This window comes from Thalassophryne amazonica, chromosome 2, assembly GCF_902500255.1.
Source record: "Thalassophryne amazonica chromosome 2, fThaAma1.1, whole genome shotgun sequence".
Lineage (NCBI taxonomy): Eukaryota > Metazoa > Chordata > Actinopteri > Batrachoidiformes > Batrachoididae > Thalassophryne > Thalassophryne amazonica.
In genome coordinates, this window is record NC_047104.1 from 159,875,757 (window position 1) to 159,891,867 (window position 16,111).

General features: G+C 41.6%; 1 protein-coding gene across 3 annotated transcripts in view; it reads left to right on the plus strand.

Annotated features, from left to right (window-relative positions):
* The window catches only part of LOC117501342 (gastrula zinc finger protein XlCGF57.1-like), a 45,132-nt gene extending 29,745 nt beyond the window's left edge, over positions 1–15,387 (plus strand). Inside the window, exons 3-4 of one of the 3 annotated variants that reach the window (XM_034160212.1) lie at positions 12,141–12,818; positions 12,903–15,387. In XM_034160212.1, the coding sequence (XP_034016103.1) occupies positions 12,143–12,818; positions 12,903–14,041 (1,815 nt within the window). In that variant the 5' untranslated portion in view covers positions 12,141–12,142 and the 3' untranslated portion in view covers positions 14,042–15,387. Of the gene's footprint in view, positions 1–12,140 lie in introns of all 3 variants that reach the window. The other 2 variants (XM_034160199.1, XM_034160205.1) reach the window with 2 other exon arrangements.
* The last annotated feature ends 724 nt before the right edge of the window (positions 15,388–16,111 follow it).

A 16,111-nucleotide genomic window follows, 5' to 3' on the forward strand; every position in this document is an offset into this window, starting at 1 on the left:
TTGGAGAGCCCTAATGCTGGACTGTGGTAAACCAGAAAATAGAACATTGCAGTAGTCCAATCTAGAAGAGATAAACACATGGATCAGGGTCTCAGCATCAGCCATAGATAAGATGGGACGAATCTTTGCTATATTTCACAGGTGGAAGAAAGCAGTCCTCGTAATATTTCTAATGTGGAGGTCAAAGGACAATGTAGGATCCAAAATTACCCCAAGGTTCCTCACTTTTTCAGTGTGAAGTATGACACACGAGCCTAGGTTAAACGTTAGCTGGTCAAATTGATGCTGATGTCTCACTGGACCAAGAACCATCATTTCAGTCTTAGAGTTTAAAAGTAGGAAGTTTCTTGACATCCAACTTTTCACTGATGCAAGGCAATCTTCTCAGGATTTTATGCGAACGAGACCAGCAGTGATCGGCATATATAACTGAGTATCATCAGCATAGCAGTGAAAGGTAATCCAAAAATGCCGCAGTATGTGCCCAAGGGATGCTATATAAAGGGAGAAAAGCAGGGGGCCTAAGACAGACCCCTGTGGAACCCCAAATTTCATGTCACTAAGGTTAGAGGTAGTGTTACTGTACAAAACACAGTGAGAACGACTGGTCAAGTATGACGTCAGCCATGCAAGGGCACTCCCAGTAATCCCAAAATGATTTTCCAGCCTATCAAGTAGAATATGATGATCCACTGTATCAAATGCAGCATTGAGATCTAACAGCAACAGAACCGTAGTGGTGTCTGAATCCATTGCAAGCAGAAGATCATTCACCATTTTAGTGAGAACTGTCTCTGTGGAATGATATTTTCTAAAAGCAGACTGCAGTGGCTCAAAGAGATTATTCTCAGTAAGATAGTCTACGAGCTGCCGTGACACCACTTCTTCCAGAATTTTAGAGAAAAATGATAGATTTGATATCGGCCGATAGTTTTTCAATACACTAGGGTCAAGATTAGGTTTCTTAAGTAATGGTTTAATCACTGCAGATTTGAAACATTTAGGAACAGATCCAGAAGTAAATGAGAGATAAATCATTTCCAGCACATTCAGTTCAAGAGTGGGCCACAGGTCCTTAAACAGTTTTGTTGGTATAGGATCAAATAAACAGGTTGTGCTTTTTGTTGACGTTACAAGTTTTGTCAGCATGTCTAGTGAGATACTGTCAAATTCTGTAAATCCAGGTAATACCTCAGTAATGGCGCCCACCTCAATAGCAGGGTGTCGTGGCTGGATTAAGGCATGCCGAGATATGTTTCACCTGATGTCTTCTATTTTCTTCCCAAAGTAATCCAGGAAATCTTGTGCTGTAAAAGGAGAGCGAACTACAGGTGGTTGTCCATGAATAAGTGTTGCCACTGTGTTGAACAACAACTTTGAGTTATGCTTGTTTTTGTTGATCAAATCAGAGTAATAGGTCCACTTTGTAGCCAGTAATGCATGCTTATAGTCTAAGATAGCATCACGCCACGCAAGGTGGAATACTTCTAATTTTGAACGACGCCAATTCCGTTCTAGACCTCTAGCCTTATACTTGAGGTCACGCAGGTAATCATTAAACCAAGGTGACTGTGTTTTGGGGGATCACGGTTTTAACACAGGTGGTGCAGTCATGTCGAGTGTAGTTTTGAGCACTGAGTTTAAACTATCCACAAGACTGTCTACTGACTGGGTATTTGTCAAAAATGAGGCTAAGACATCAGGTAGGCTAGCTTCAAATTCAGTCTTAGTTGAGGAGTTGATGCATCGCCGCAGTGATATATTCAATCAATTCAATCAATTTTTTTATATAGCGCCAAATCACAACAAACAGTTGCCCCAAGGCGCTTTATATTGTAAGGCAAGGCCATACAATAATTATGTAAAACCCCAACGGTCAAAACGACCCCCTGTGAGCAAGCACTTGGCTACAGTGGGAAGGAAAAACTCCCTTTTAACAGGAAGAAACCTCCAGCAGAACCAGGCTCAGGGAGGGGCAGTCTTCTGCTGGGACTGGTTGGGGCTGAGGGAGAGAACCAGGAAAAAGACATGCTGTGGAGGGGAGCAGAGATCGATCACTAATGATTAAATGCAGAGTGGTGCATACAGAGCAAAAAGAGAAAGAAACAGTGCATCATGGGAACCCCCCAGCAGTCTACGTCTATAGCAGCATAACTAAGGGATGGTTCAGGGTCACCTGATCCAGCCCTAACTATAAGCTTTAGCAAAAAGGAAAGTTTTAAGCCTAATCTTAAAAGTAGAGAGGGTGTCTGTCTCCCTGATCTGAATTGGGAGCTGGTTCCACAGGAGAGGAGCCTGAAAGCTGAAGGCTCTGCCTCCCATTCTACTCTTACAAACCCTAGGAACTACAAGTAAGCCTGCAGTCTGAGAGCGAAGCGCTCTATTGGGGTGATATGGTACTACGAGGTCCCTAAGATAAGATGGGACCTGATTATTCAAAACCTTATAAGTAAGAAGAAGAATTTTAAATTCTATTCTAGAATTAACAAGAAGCCAATGAAGAGAGGCCAATATGGGTGAGATATGCTCTCTCCTTCTAGTCCCCGTCAGTACTCTAGCTGCAGCATTTTGAATTAACTGAAGGCTTTTTAGGGAACTTTTAGGACAACCTGATAATAATGAATTACAATAGTCCAGCCTAGAGGAAATAAATGCATGAATTAGTTTTTCAGCATCACTCTGAGACAAGACCTTTCTGATTTTAGAGATATTGCGTAAATGCAAAAAAGCAGTCCTACATATTTGTTTAATATGCGCTTTGAATGACATATCCTGATTAAAAATGACTCCAAGATTTCTCACAGTATTACTAGAGGTCAGGGTAATGCCATCCAGAGTAAGGATCTGGTTAGACACCATGTTTCTAAGATTTGTGGGGCCAAGTACAATAACTTCAGTTTTATCTGAGTTTAAAAGCAGGAAATTAGAGGTCATCCATGTCTTTATGTCTGTAAGACAATCCTGCAGTTTAGCTAATTGGTGTGTGTCCTCTGGCTTCATGGATAGATAAAGCTGGGTATCATCTGCGTAACAATGAAAATTTAAGCAATACCGTCTAATAATACTGCCTAAGGGAAGCATGTATAAAGTGAATAAAATTGGTCCTAGCACAGAACCTTGTGGAACTCCATAATTAACTTTAGTCTGTGAAGAAGATTCCCCATTTACATGAACAAATTGTAATCTATTAGACAAATATGATTCAAACCACCGCAGCGCAGTGCCTTTAATACCTATGGCATGCTCTAATCTCTGTAATAAAATTTTATGGTCAACAGTATCAAAAGCAGCACTGAGGTCTAACAGAACAAGTACAGAGATGAGTCCACTGTCTGAGGCCATAAGAAGATCATTTGTAACCTTCACTAATGCTGTTTCTGTACTATGATGAATTCTAAAACCTGACTGAAACTCTTCAAATAGACCATTCCTCTGCAGATGATCAGTTAGCTGTTTTACAACTACCCTTTCAAGAATTTTTGAGAGAAAAGGAAGGTTGGAGATTGGCCTATAATTAGCTAAGATAGCTGGGTCAAGTGATGGCTTTTTAAGTAATGGTTTAATTACTGCCACCTTAAAAGCCTGTGGTACATAGCCAACTAACAAAGATAGATTGATCATATTTAAGATCGAAGCATTAAATAATGGTAGGGCTTCCTTGAGCAGCCTGGTAGGAATGGGGTCTAATAAACATGTTGATGGTTTGGATGAAGTAACTAATGAAAATAACTCAGACAGAACAATCGGAGAGAAAGAGTCTAGCCAAATACCGGCATCACTGAAAGCAGCCAAAGATAACGATACGTCTTTGGGATGGTTATGAGTAATTTTTTCTCTAATAGTTAAAATTTTGTTAGCAAAGAAAGTCATGAAGTCATTACTAGTTAAAGTTAATGGAATACTCAGCTCAATAGAGCTCTGACTCTTTGTCAGCCTGGCTACAGTGCTGAAAAGAAACCTGGGGTTGTTCTTATTTTCTTCAATTAGTGATGAGTAGTAAGATGTCCTAGCTTTACGGAGGGCTTTTTTATAGAGCAACAGACGCTTTTTCCAGGCTAAGTGAAGATCTTCTAAATTAGTGAGACGCCATTTCCTCTCCAACTTACGGGTTATCTGCTTTAAGCTACGAGTTTGTGAGTTATACCACGGAGTCAGACACTTCTGATTTAAAGCTCTCTTTTTCAGAGGAGCTACAGCATCCAAAGTTGTCTTCAATGAGGATGTAAAACTATTGACGAGATACTCTATCTCCCTTACAGAGTTTAGGTAGCTACTCTGCACTGTGTTGGTATATGGCATTAGAGAACATAAAGAAGGAATCATATCCTTAAACCTAGTTACAGCGCTTTCTGAAAGACTTCTAGTGTAATGAAACTTATTCCCCACTGCTGGGTAGTCCATCAGAGTAAATGTAAATGTTATTAAGAAATGATCAGACAGAAGGGAGTTTTCAGGGAATACTGTTAAGTCTTCTATTTCCATACCATAAGTCAGAACAAGATCTAAGATATGATTAAAGTGGTGGGTGGACTCATTTACTTTTTGAGCAAAGCCAATAGAGTCTAATAATAGATTAAATGCAGTGTTGAGGCTGTCATTCTCAGCATCTGTGTGGATGTTAAAATCGCCCACTATAATTATCTTATCTGAGCTAAGCACTAAGTCAGACAAAAGGTCTGAAAATTCACAGAGAAACTCACAGTAATGACCAGGTGGACGATAGATAATAACAAATAAAACTGGTTTTTGGGACTTCCAATTTGGATGGACAAGACTAAGAGACAAGCTTTCAAATGAATTAAAGCTCTGTCTGGGTTTTTGATTAATTAATAAGCTGGAATGGAAGATTGCTGCTAATCCTCTGCCCCGGCCCGTGCTATGAGCATTCTGACAGTTAGTGTGACTCGGGGGTGTTGACTCATTTAAACTAACATATTCATCCTGCTGTAACCAGGTTTCTGTTAGGCAGAATAAATCAATATGTTGATCAATTATTATATCATTTACCAACAGGGACTTAGAAGAGAGAGACCTAATGTTTAATAGACCACATTTAACTGTTTTAGTCTGTGGTGCAGTTGAAGGTGCTATATTATTTTTTCTTTTTGAATTTTTATGCTTAAATAGATTTTTGCTGGTTATTGGTAGTCTGGGAGCAGGCACCGTCTCTACGGGGATGGGGTAATGAGGGGATGGCAGGGGAAGAGAAGCTGCAGAGAGGTGTGTAAGACTACAACTCTGCTTCCTGGTCCCAACCCTGGATAGTCACGGTTTGGAGGATTTAAGAAAATTGGCCAGATTTCTAGAAATGAGAGCTGCTCCATCCAAAGTGGGATGGATGCCGTCTCTCCTAACAAGACCAGGTTTTCCCCAGAAGCTTTGCCAATTATCTATGAAGCCCACCTCATTTTTTGGACACCACTCAGACAGCCAGCAATTCAAGGAGAACATGCGGCTAAACATGTCACTCCCGGTCTGATTGGGGAGGGGCCCAGAGAAAACTACAGAGTCCGACATTGTTTTTGCAAAGTTACACACCGATTTAATGTTAATTTTAGTGACCTCCGATTGGCGCAACCGGGTGTCATTACTGCCGACGTGAATTACAATCTTACCAAATTTACGCTTAGCTTTAGCCAGCAGTTTCAAATTTCCTTCAATGTCGCCTGCTCTGGCCCCTGGAAGACAATTGACTATGGTTGCTGGTGTCGCTAACTTCACATTTCTCAAAACAGAGTCGCCAATAACCAGAGTTTGATCCTCGGCGGGTGTGTCGTCGAGTGGGGAAAAACGGTTAGAGATGTGAACGGGTTGGCGGTGTACACGGGGCTTCTGTTTAGGGCTACGCTTCCTCCTCACAGTCACCCAGTCGGCCTGCTTTCCCGGCTGCTCGGGATCTGCCAGGGGGTAACTAACGGCGGCTAAGCTACCTTGGTCCGCACCGACTACAGGGGCCTGGCTAGCTGTAGAATTTTCCACGGTGCGGAGCCGAGTCTCCAATTCGCCCAGCCTGGCCTCCAAAGCTACGAATAAGCTACACTTATTACAAGTACCATTACTGCTAAAGGAGGCCGAGGAATAACTAAACATTTCACACCCAGAGCAGAAAAGTGCGGGAGAGACAGGAGAAGCCGCCATGCTAAATCGGCTAAGAGCTAGTAGCTACGCTAAGCTAGCGGATTCCTAAAAACACGCAAAGTGAATAATGTGTAAATAATTTAGAGGTGATTCAGCAGAAGGAGTGCTTTAGTTAAGGCACGTAAAGATTACACTGGGAAACAAATCGTAATCTAGATAACTAGATCAATCTAGCTGCGCAGATTAAACAGCTAACAGATACAGAAAAACACCGCTGTGCTCCGGAACAGGAAGTGATACAATACCGCAGTGAGAGCCAACCACCAAATGCAGTGTTGTTCTACACTGCATTTGGTATATAAGGTTGTTGTTCCACTAAACATGGCAGCAAAAGTATAAAGGTAATAAGTGAGTGATCAGAGACCACTGATGACCACTGAAGCATGATGTCAATATTTGTGACAGCAACACCACGCGCGAGAACCAAATCCAGGGTATTTCCACTAATGTGTGTCAAGTCCTGAATGCATTGCCAAAATCCTAATCCGTCCACAATTTCCATAAATGATTTGCAGAGGGGATGAGAAGGCTTATTTATATGAACGTTACAGTCACCAATAATCAGAATGTTATCTGCACTAGTTGACAAGTTAGAGATGAATGCACCAAATTAATCTTAGAATTCAGAATATGGGCCAGGAGGCCTATATACAGTGACAAAGTAATACGACTGATTTTTATTCTTCTGGCTTTGTCAATGCGTAATATCCAGAGCAGAGCGGAGAATCAGATGCTCAAAAGAGTTATATTTGTGATCCCCAACAGCTATTAAGCTAAACCTAGATTTATAAATAAGAGCAACACCCCTGCCTTGCTTCGCATCACGAGGGACGTGACTAAATGTATATGCTGGTGGGCAGTCCTTTTTTAAGTGGAGGACAGCTGTAGGTTTAATCCAGGTTTCACAAAACCTAATCATATCTAAGTGATGATCAGTAATTAAATCATTAATCAACAATGATTTTGAGGACAGTGATCTGACGTTAATGAGACCCAGACTAAGGACCTCAGTGGGGTTGACAGTTGAACTGTTTGGGTTTAGGGATGGTTCCAGAGTAGCATATATAAGATGCCTAGAAGTAGGTTTACGTTTGAGACATTCCACGCCCGTTGTACATAGCAGACACAAAATCTTTGCTATTGCTGGAACAACCACTGGGCCATCCTCAAGTTCAACATCATCCAATATAGTAATGGAGATTAAGTTTGCAAAGCATATCCCTCTATGATTTTTATGGACACATCTACGGAAGCAGGCCACAGTCTCAACTTGTTGAATTTCCCTCCCTGGCAGATTAACTGCACTATCACCATAGTGGATTTTCTGCACTTTTTTCTCCGCTAAGCTAATGGATTCCACACCCATATTTGTCATAAGCCTTGAAGGGTCTCTAATCGCCTGCTCCGTGGCCTGCTGTAAATTCCCAATGTTACCCTCCCTGTAGAGCTCTATCTATATTCGCAGACAAGATGGCGGCGCCTTCCCCAGTAGGGTGGAGGCCGTCTGGCAAGCCACGGCGGCTCCAGAACAAAGGCCAGGTATCAATAAAGCTAAAGCCTTGCTGTCTACAAAATTGCGCCAGCCACCTATTTAACAATGTCAGCCTGCTAAACGCCTCATCAGTACCCTGGGAGGGGACGAGAGACTATTACTCAATGCCGACACATCTTTCTGGCAAGGTCACAAGTCCTCTCTATGTCCATTTTTATGACCTCTGAGTGCTTCATCCTGACATCATTTGTGCCGACATGAATAACGGTGTGACTATATCTCATGTCATGTTTCTTAGTCTGTTTTCCCTTCTACAGCATCAATCAATCAATCAATCAATTTTTTTTTTATATAGCACCAAATCACAACAAACAGTTGCCCCAAGGCGCTTTATATTGTAAGGCAAGGCCATACAATAATTATGTAAAACCCCAACGGTCAAAACGACCCCCTGTGAGCAAGCACTTGGCTACAGTGGGAAGGAAAAACTCCCTTTTAACAGGAAGAAACCTCCAGCAGAACCAGGCTCAGGGAGGGGCAGTCTTCTGCTGGGACTGGTTGGGGCTGAGGGAGAGAACCAGGAAAAAGACATGCTGTGGAGGGGAGCAGAGATCGATCACTAATGATTAAATGCAGAGTGGTGCATACAGAGCAAAAAGAAAAAGAAACAGTGCATCATGGGAACCCCCCAGCAGTCTACGTCTATAGCAGCATAACTAAGGGATGGTTCAGGGTCACCTGATCCAGCCCTAACTATAAGCTTTAGCAAAAAGGAAAGTTTTAAGCCTAATCTTAAAAGTAGAGAGGGTGTCTGTCTCCCTGATCTGAATTGGGAGCTGGTTCCACAGGAGAGGAGCCTGAAAGCTGAAGGCTCTGCCTCCCATTCTACTCTTACAAACCCTAGGAACTACAAGTAAGCCTGCAGTCTGAGAGCGAAGCGCTCTATTGGGGTAATATGGTACTACGAGGTCCCTAAGATAAGATGGGACCTGATTATTCAAAACCTTATAAGTAAGAAGAAGAATTTTAAATTCTATTCTAGAATTAACAGGAAGCCAATGAAGAGAGGCCAATATGGGTGAGATATGCTCTCTCCTTCTAGTCCCCGTCAGTACTCTAGCTGCAGCATTTTGAATTAACTGAAGGCTTTTTAGGGAACTTTTAGGACAACCTGATAATAATGAATTACAATAGTCCAGCCTAGAGGAAATAAATGCATGAATTAGTTTTTCAGCATCACTCTGAGACAAGACCTTTCTGATTTTAGAGATATTGCGTAAATGCAAAAAAGCAGTCCTACATATTTGTTTAATATGCACTTTGAATGACATATCCTGATCAAAAATGACTCCAAGATTTCTCACAGTATTACTAGAGGTCAGGGTAATGCCATCCAGAGTAAGGATCTGGTTAGACACCATGTTTCTAAGATTTGTGGGGCCAAGTACAATAACTTCAGTTTTATCTGAGTTTAAAAGCAGGAAATTAGAGGTCATCCATGTCTTTATGTCTGTAAGACAATCCTGCAGTTTAGCTAATTGGTGTGTGTCCTCTGGCTTCATGGATAGATAAAGCTGGGTATCATCTGCGTAACAATGAAAATTTAAGCAATACCGTCTAATAATACTGCCTAAGGGAAGCATGTATAAAGTGAATAAAATTGGTCCTAGCACAGAACCTTGTGGAACTCCATAATTAACTTTAGTCTGCGAAGAAGATTCCCCATTTACATGAACAAATTGTAATCTATTAGACAAATATGATTCAAACCACCGCAGCGCAGTGCCTTTAATACCTATGGCATGCTCTAATCTCTGTAATAAAATTTTATGGTCAACAGTATCAAAAGCAGCACTGAGATCTAACAGAACAAGCACAGAGATGAGTCCACTGTCCGAGGCCATAAGAAGATCATTTGTAACCTTCACTAATGCTGTTTCTGTACTATGATGAATTCTAAAACCTGACTGAAACTCTTCAAATAGACCATTCCTCTGCAGATGATCAGTTAGCTGTTTTACAACTACCCTTTCAAGAATTTTTGAGAGAAAAGGAAGGTTGGAGATTGGCCTATAATTAGCTAAGATAGCTGGGTCAAGTGATGGCTTTTTAAGTAATGGTTTAATTACTGCCACCTTAAAAGCCTGTGGTACATAGCCAACTAACAAAGATAGATTGATCATATTTAAGATCGAAGCATTAAATAATGGTAGGGCTTCCTTGAGCAGCCTGGTAGGAATGGGGTCTAATAAACATGTTGATGGTTTGGATGAAGTAACTAATGAGAATAACTCAGACAGAACAATCGGAGAGAAAGAGGCTAACCAAATACCGGCATCACTGAAAGCAGCCAAAGATAACGATACGGCTTTGGGATGGTTATGAGTAATTTTTTCTCTAATAGTTAAAATTTTGTTAGCAAAGAAAGTCATGAAGTCATTACTAGTTAAAGTTAATGGAATACTCAGCTCAATAGAGCTCTGACTCTTTGTCAGCCTGGCTACAGTGCTGAAAAGAAACCTGGGGTTGTTCTTATTTTCTTCAATTAGTGATGAGTAGAAAGATGTCCTAGCTTTACGAAGGGCTTTTTTATAGAGCAACAGACTCTTTTTCCAGGCTAAGTGAAGATCTTCTAAATTAGTGAGACGCCATTTCCTCTCCAACTTACGGGTTATCTGCTTTAAGCTACGAGTTTGTGAGTGACCTTTTTATTTTTTTCAAAAACTATATGGATTTGAATCACGTGTGATTGCATCAGCCAAGCTTGAACCTTCGTGCACATGCGTGAGTTTTTTCACGCCTGTCGGTTGCGTCATTCGCCTGTGGGCAGGCTTTGAGTGAGCACTGGTCCACCCCCTCGTCGGATTTTCATTGTCAGGGAAATGGCTGAGCGATTGGAGCAGCGCTGAATCAAATTTTTCCAGGAACTGTGAGAGACAGCCAGGTGGAAACCATTCGGAAGATTCAGACGGCTTTTGGTGAGGATACTCTGGGCGTCACACAGATTAAGGATCATTACAACCGGATTAAAGATGGCCCACAGCGGCGGAGGGCGTGCCATGTTCTGAGCGGCGATCGACACAATGACCAGATCATTTCCAAACTGAACGCTGTGTTGATCGGGGACGTTGTCTGACTACCACAGAAATGGCAGAAGACATGGACATCAAGACTTTTTCAGCACATTCCACTGTTACAGGAGTTTTTGTCATGGTAAGAGGTGCAGAGGGATGCGCCATCATGCTGCAAATGGCGCGGCACAAAACCACCTCCGTGTTGGTCTCACAGGACGGGTTTCAGATGGCTTTCAGACAGCTTTCAGACGGCTTTCGGTGGCTTTTCAGTCGTGTGACTATCCGAGAAATTGTGGATTAGCTGGACATGCCAGAACATGTCCTGTGAGGCTTCATCACGGCATTGCTTTGTGCCTGCGGCTCCGTCCTAACGCGTGAATTTCTGTGGTTTTCCGCGCCATTCGCTGCACGGTGGCGCATTCCTCCGCTCCTCTTTCCATGACAAAAACTCCTGTAACAGTGGAATGTGCCGAAAAAGTCTTAATGTCCACGTCTTCTGCCATTTCTGTGGTAGTCAGACGATGTCCCAGATCAACACAGCGTTCAGTTTGGAAATGATCTGCTCGTTTGAGCCTGTCGATCGCCGCTCGGAACGTGGCGCACTCTCAGCCACTGTGGGCCGTCTTTAAACCGGCTGTAACACTCCTTAATCTGTGTGATCCCTATAAAATCGTCCCTGAAAGCCATCTGAATCTTCCAAATGGTTTCCACCTGGCTCTCTCACAGTTTCTGGAAAAATTTGATGCAGCAAAGCTCCAAATCGTTCAGACATTTACCTGACAATGAAAATTTGACAAGGGGGGTGGACCAGTGCTCACTCAAAACCTGCCCACAGGCGAATGACGCAACCGCCAGGCGTGAAAAAACTCACGCATGCACTGGAAGGTTCAAGCTTGGCTCATGCAATCACACGTGATTCAAATCCATATAGTTTTTGAAAAAAATAAAAAGGCCGGTTAATTTGTGGACAGACCTCGTGTTAGACTTGAGGAACAGTAAAAAAAAAAAAACCTTCGAGTAAACCACTCCTAAGATTAAAACATGAGTAAAGTACTAAGCTAAAATTCACAATTACACTAAAAACTAACAAAAGTATTAAAGAAACGGGGTGGGGGGGGGTTCGAACTAGCTAACGCAAGCTAGCCGCTAGCGAAAATGCTAGCCACTCCTAAGATTTACACAGGATTAAAGTAATGACCTAAAATTCACAGCAGTTACACTGAAAAACTAACAAGTACTAAACAGGTAAAAAAGAAACGGCTATAAATGTAACGGCGGGGGAGGGGGGATTCGACATAGCTAGCGAAAGCTAACCGCTAGCGAAGTTGAGTTCATTTCTGTCTGCACAGTAACACTCCAGTCTCTCTACTGCTTTATTGTCATTTGAATGAAGAATGTTCTATTTATTTCAAATTAATTTAATTACTTCCATGCAGATATGCAGCAGTTCTTGGTTAGTAAAGAAGAGATTCTCCCTGAGCAGCTGAAATGGAATCTGAGTCTCTACCATTTGTCCTCCAAGCCCACAAAAATTAAAGAGGAAGTGGAGGAGAACCTTTGGGCTAATCAGGAGGGACAGCAGCTTCACTGGCTGGAGGAGGCTGATATCACAAAGTTCTTCTTTCCTGTGAAGATTGAAATTGCTGAAGAAGAAATACAGACATCACAGCTTCATCAAAATCAACCTGATGAGAGCTTGGAGGCAGAGCCTGTAGGCAGCATCTTAAGTGAATCCCAAACATGCAAAACAGAAGCTGATGGAGAGGACTGTGAAAGATCACAACCAGTTAGCAACTCAACTATATGTAGCTGTCTGCAACCAGATAATGATTGCTGGAGTTCAGATTTTTCTGAGACCGAGACGGATGACAGTCATGAGTGGGAGCAGACCGGAGACATTCACTCAAGTTTAAACTGTCTGAAAAACTGTACATTTGCACATATGAATGATTTGAAGCGACACAAGATGACACCACCAAATCAGAAAGCATTTGGCTCCTCTGAGTATGATAAAAGGTGGAGACAAATGGACGGTTCAAGCAAACAGATGAAACCATTTGTCTGTTGTGTGTGTGGTAAAAGATGTGCATGTAAGGACAGTCTAAATGCACAGTTGAGAGTTTATACAGGTGAGAAACAGTTTAACTGTTCTGAGTGTGGTAAAATGTTTGAAAAGCCCGACAGCCTGAGCAGGCACATGAGAATTCATTCCAGAGAGAAACCCCTTGACTGCTCTGAGTTTGGGAAAAGATTGAGGCTAACAGCCTATTTGGACACACATATGAAACTTCATACAGGAGGAAAACTAGTTGGTAAAAGATTTGGGAAAAGAGGCAGTCTGAACAAGCACATGAGAATTCATTCACTAGACAGCCAATTTGCCTACTCTGAATTTAGTGAAAGGACTGGACAAACGGGCCATCTGAAGTCACACATGAGAACCCGTAAAGGAGAAAAAACAGAGAGAGAAAAACTATTTGGTTGCTTTCAAAGTGGTCAGAAATTTGGGCAAAAGCGCAGTCTGGACAGGCACATGAGTATTAATTTAGTAGATAAATCGTTGGACTGCTCAGAGTTTGAGAAAAGGTCTGTTCAAAAAGGCCATCTGGACACACGTGTGAGAAATTACACAAGGAAGAACAGTTTTGACTGCTTTGCATGTGGTAAAAATTTCGGAGTCAAGGGTAATCTCATCAGACATATGAGAATTCATACAGGAGAAAAACCGTTTGATTGTACGGAGTGTGGAAAACGATTTGGACAAAACAGCCATCTGAAGAAGCACATGATAATTCATGAAACTGTGAAGCTGTTTGGTTGCTCTCACTGTGGTAAAAGATTTGGAGTTAAGGGGAATCTGATCAGACACATGAGAATTCATACAGGAGAGAAACCATTTGGCTGCACTGAATGCGGAAAAAGATTTGGACAAAAGGATCATCTGAACAAACATATGAGAATTCATTCAGGAAAGAAACAGTTTGGTTGCACTGAATGCGGAAAAAGATTTGGACAAAAGGATCATCTGAACAAACATATGAGAATTCATTCAGGAAAGAAACAGTTTGGTTGCACTGAATGCGGAAAAAGATTTGGACAAAAGGATCATCTGAACAAACATATGAGAATTCATTCAGGAAAGAAACCATTTGCTTGCACTGAATGTGGAAAAGGATTTGGACAAAAGGATGAGCTCCACAACCACAAAAAAATTCATAAAAGAAAGAAGCCATTTAGCTGCTCTGAGTGTGGTAAAAGGTTTAAAGTAAAGAGCAGTGTGTACAGGCACATAAAAATTCATACTGGTGAGGAATCATTTAGTTCAGACCTGTTTTGAGGCTGCCGAGCTACAAATAATTATTACCTGAAACTGTCAACAGAGCATGTAGTACCACTGGTGCCTCTGCTTGTACAGTGCTACCACATTGACATTATGTATGAGGCACCACAATATATCCGCTGTTCTACTTTTTTTTTTTTTTTTTTGGTCCTACCGAGTGGGTTTGCAGACTAATAGAATTCGTTCTTACCACATTTCTCAATCAATGGCTGAACATCTGCTTCAGTATCTAGTGTCGTGTCAGAGGATAACCTGGTTTTACATTGCTTGTGAGAGTACAATAAGAGTTTGTGCACACATTTTTTATAACCTTAACAGCATGACATGTATGGCCTCTGTTGCTAAATGAAAACTGCAACCCTCATACTGTGAGTATAACAAAATTTATATTCAGAGAGCAAATGCACAGCATGTATTAAATATGTTGCCATATGGGTAATAGGATTTATTTATAGCGTTATTGTCATTTCCTCCTTTACTGATATCCTCTCACCACCTGTGAACAATGCATTTAAAGATAAGCGGTCCAGTGTCAGCACCATACTGTATTTTTGAATTTGCTATTGCTAGCTGACTTACCATGTGATGTGCCATTCAACAACAAAAACAGTCCTGAAACCAGAATGCCATCTTCATTTTGACCTTGTGTGATCTGTAGATGTTTAGGTTCAATTTTTTCATCTGTCCACATGAGCAGGAGCTGATTGGGGTGTGTATGTGACCTTTACCTTTCTAGAGAGTGGTGCCATCATTGATCAGCTCCCTAACGATTCCTACTGCAGTGTCTTGTGTGAAATCCTTACTGGAAAAGTAAATGCACAAAGAAGTGAGCTCTCCTACAGCACATTGTGGATCACATCCAGACACAGTGCACTCCAACGTTCTTATCTCATTGTGTGTCTTGATTGGGTGGCAGTGTGTCACAAGCTTTAAAAAAAAAGCACACAATGAAGATGGCAGCAGTTCACAACAAAATTGAAGTGTTTTTTTTTTTGGTACTGTTCCACTTTGAGTAAGCATTCTGGGCCATAGCTGGTGAGGTCCTGTTGGCGATGGTCTGGTAAACTTGCAGAGGTATTCTATGGTGTGGTCCAGCAGATGGAGCACACCATAGACCAAGTGTGGAAAAGATGAAGTACAGACGAGTCCATTTTTCTGTCAAGTGGTCAAACTGACAGCTGCTCAATTTAACAGTAACTGTTATAGTCTATGAGCCAGTCATCAATTCTGACCTAATCAATACCATGTAAGGTGACAAAACGACACTTAGAATCCTAGACAAAAATGTATGATAACCATCACAGGGTGGTAGCTGAATCCAGCTACGGGCTAATGAAGAATTACACAGAGGTAAAAAGGTTAAAAAAAAAAAAAAAAGCTTCAATCGTGTTGAAATAAATAAATGTCATCACGTTTGGATTACTGTATCTATTTTTTAGCCTTAGCAAGTCCTCTTTGGACCGCTTACAAACGGTTCAGAATGCAGCTGCGAGGCTGCTGACGAGGTCATCTAAGAGGTCACATATAACCCCAATCCTCTCCTCCTTGCACTGGCTCCACATCCATTTCAGACTCCAATTTAAAATTCTAGTACTGACTTTTAGAGCTCTGCATAGTCAAATGCCATCTTATATCACCGAGCTATTACATCCATATGTGACAAGTAGGCCTCTGAGGTCTTCGGACCTGGGCCTATTGGTTGTGCCTAGGACAAGACTGAAGACCAGGGGAGACTGTGCTTTCGAGGTGGTGGCACCTAAAATGTGGAATGCATTGCCTTTGGACCTACGCTCCGTGGACTCTGTTGAAACATTTAAAGTGAAGCTAAAGACCCTTTTGTATAGGCTGGCTTTTACCTAGTTTTTATGGTTTTATGTTTCTGCTGTTTTTAATTTCTCTGTTCTTATGTGAAGCACTTTGTGATTTCTATCTTGAAAGGTGCTATATAAATAAACCTTACTTACTTACTAAAACTATACGACATTATTTGTCTGTAATGATTCCAAAAAGGTAGAGTTTAGACTACGTACGACTACGACCTCTGTAATTCTTCATTGACCCCACCCT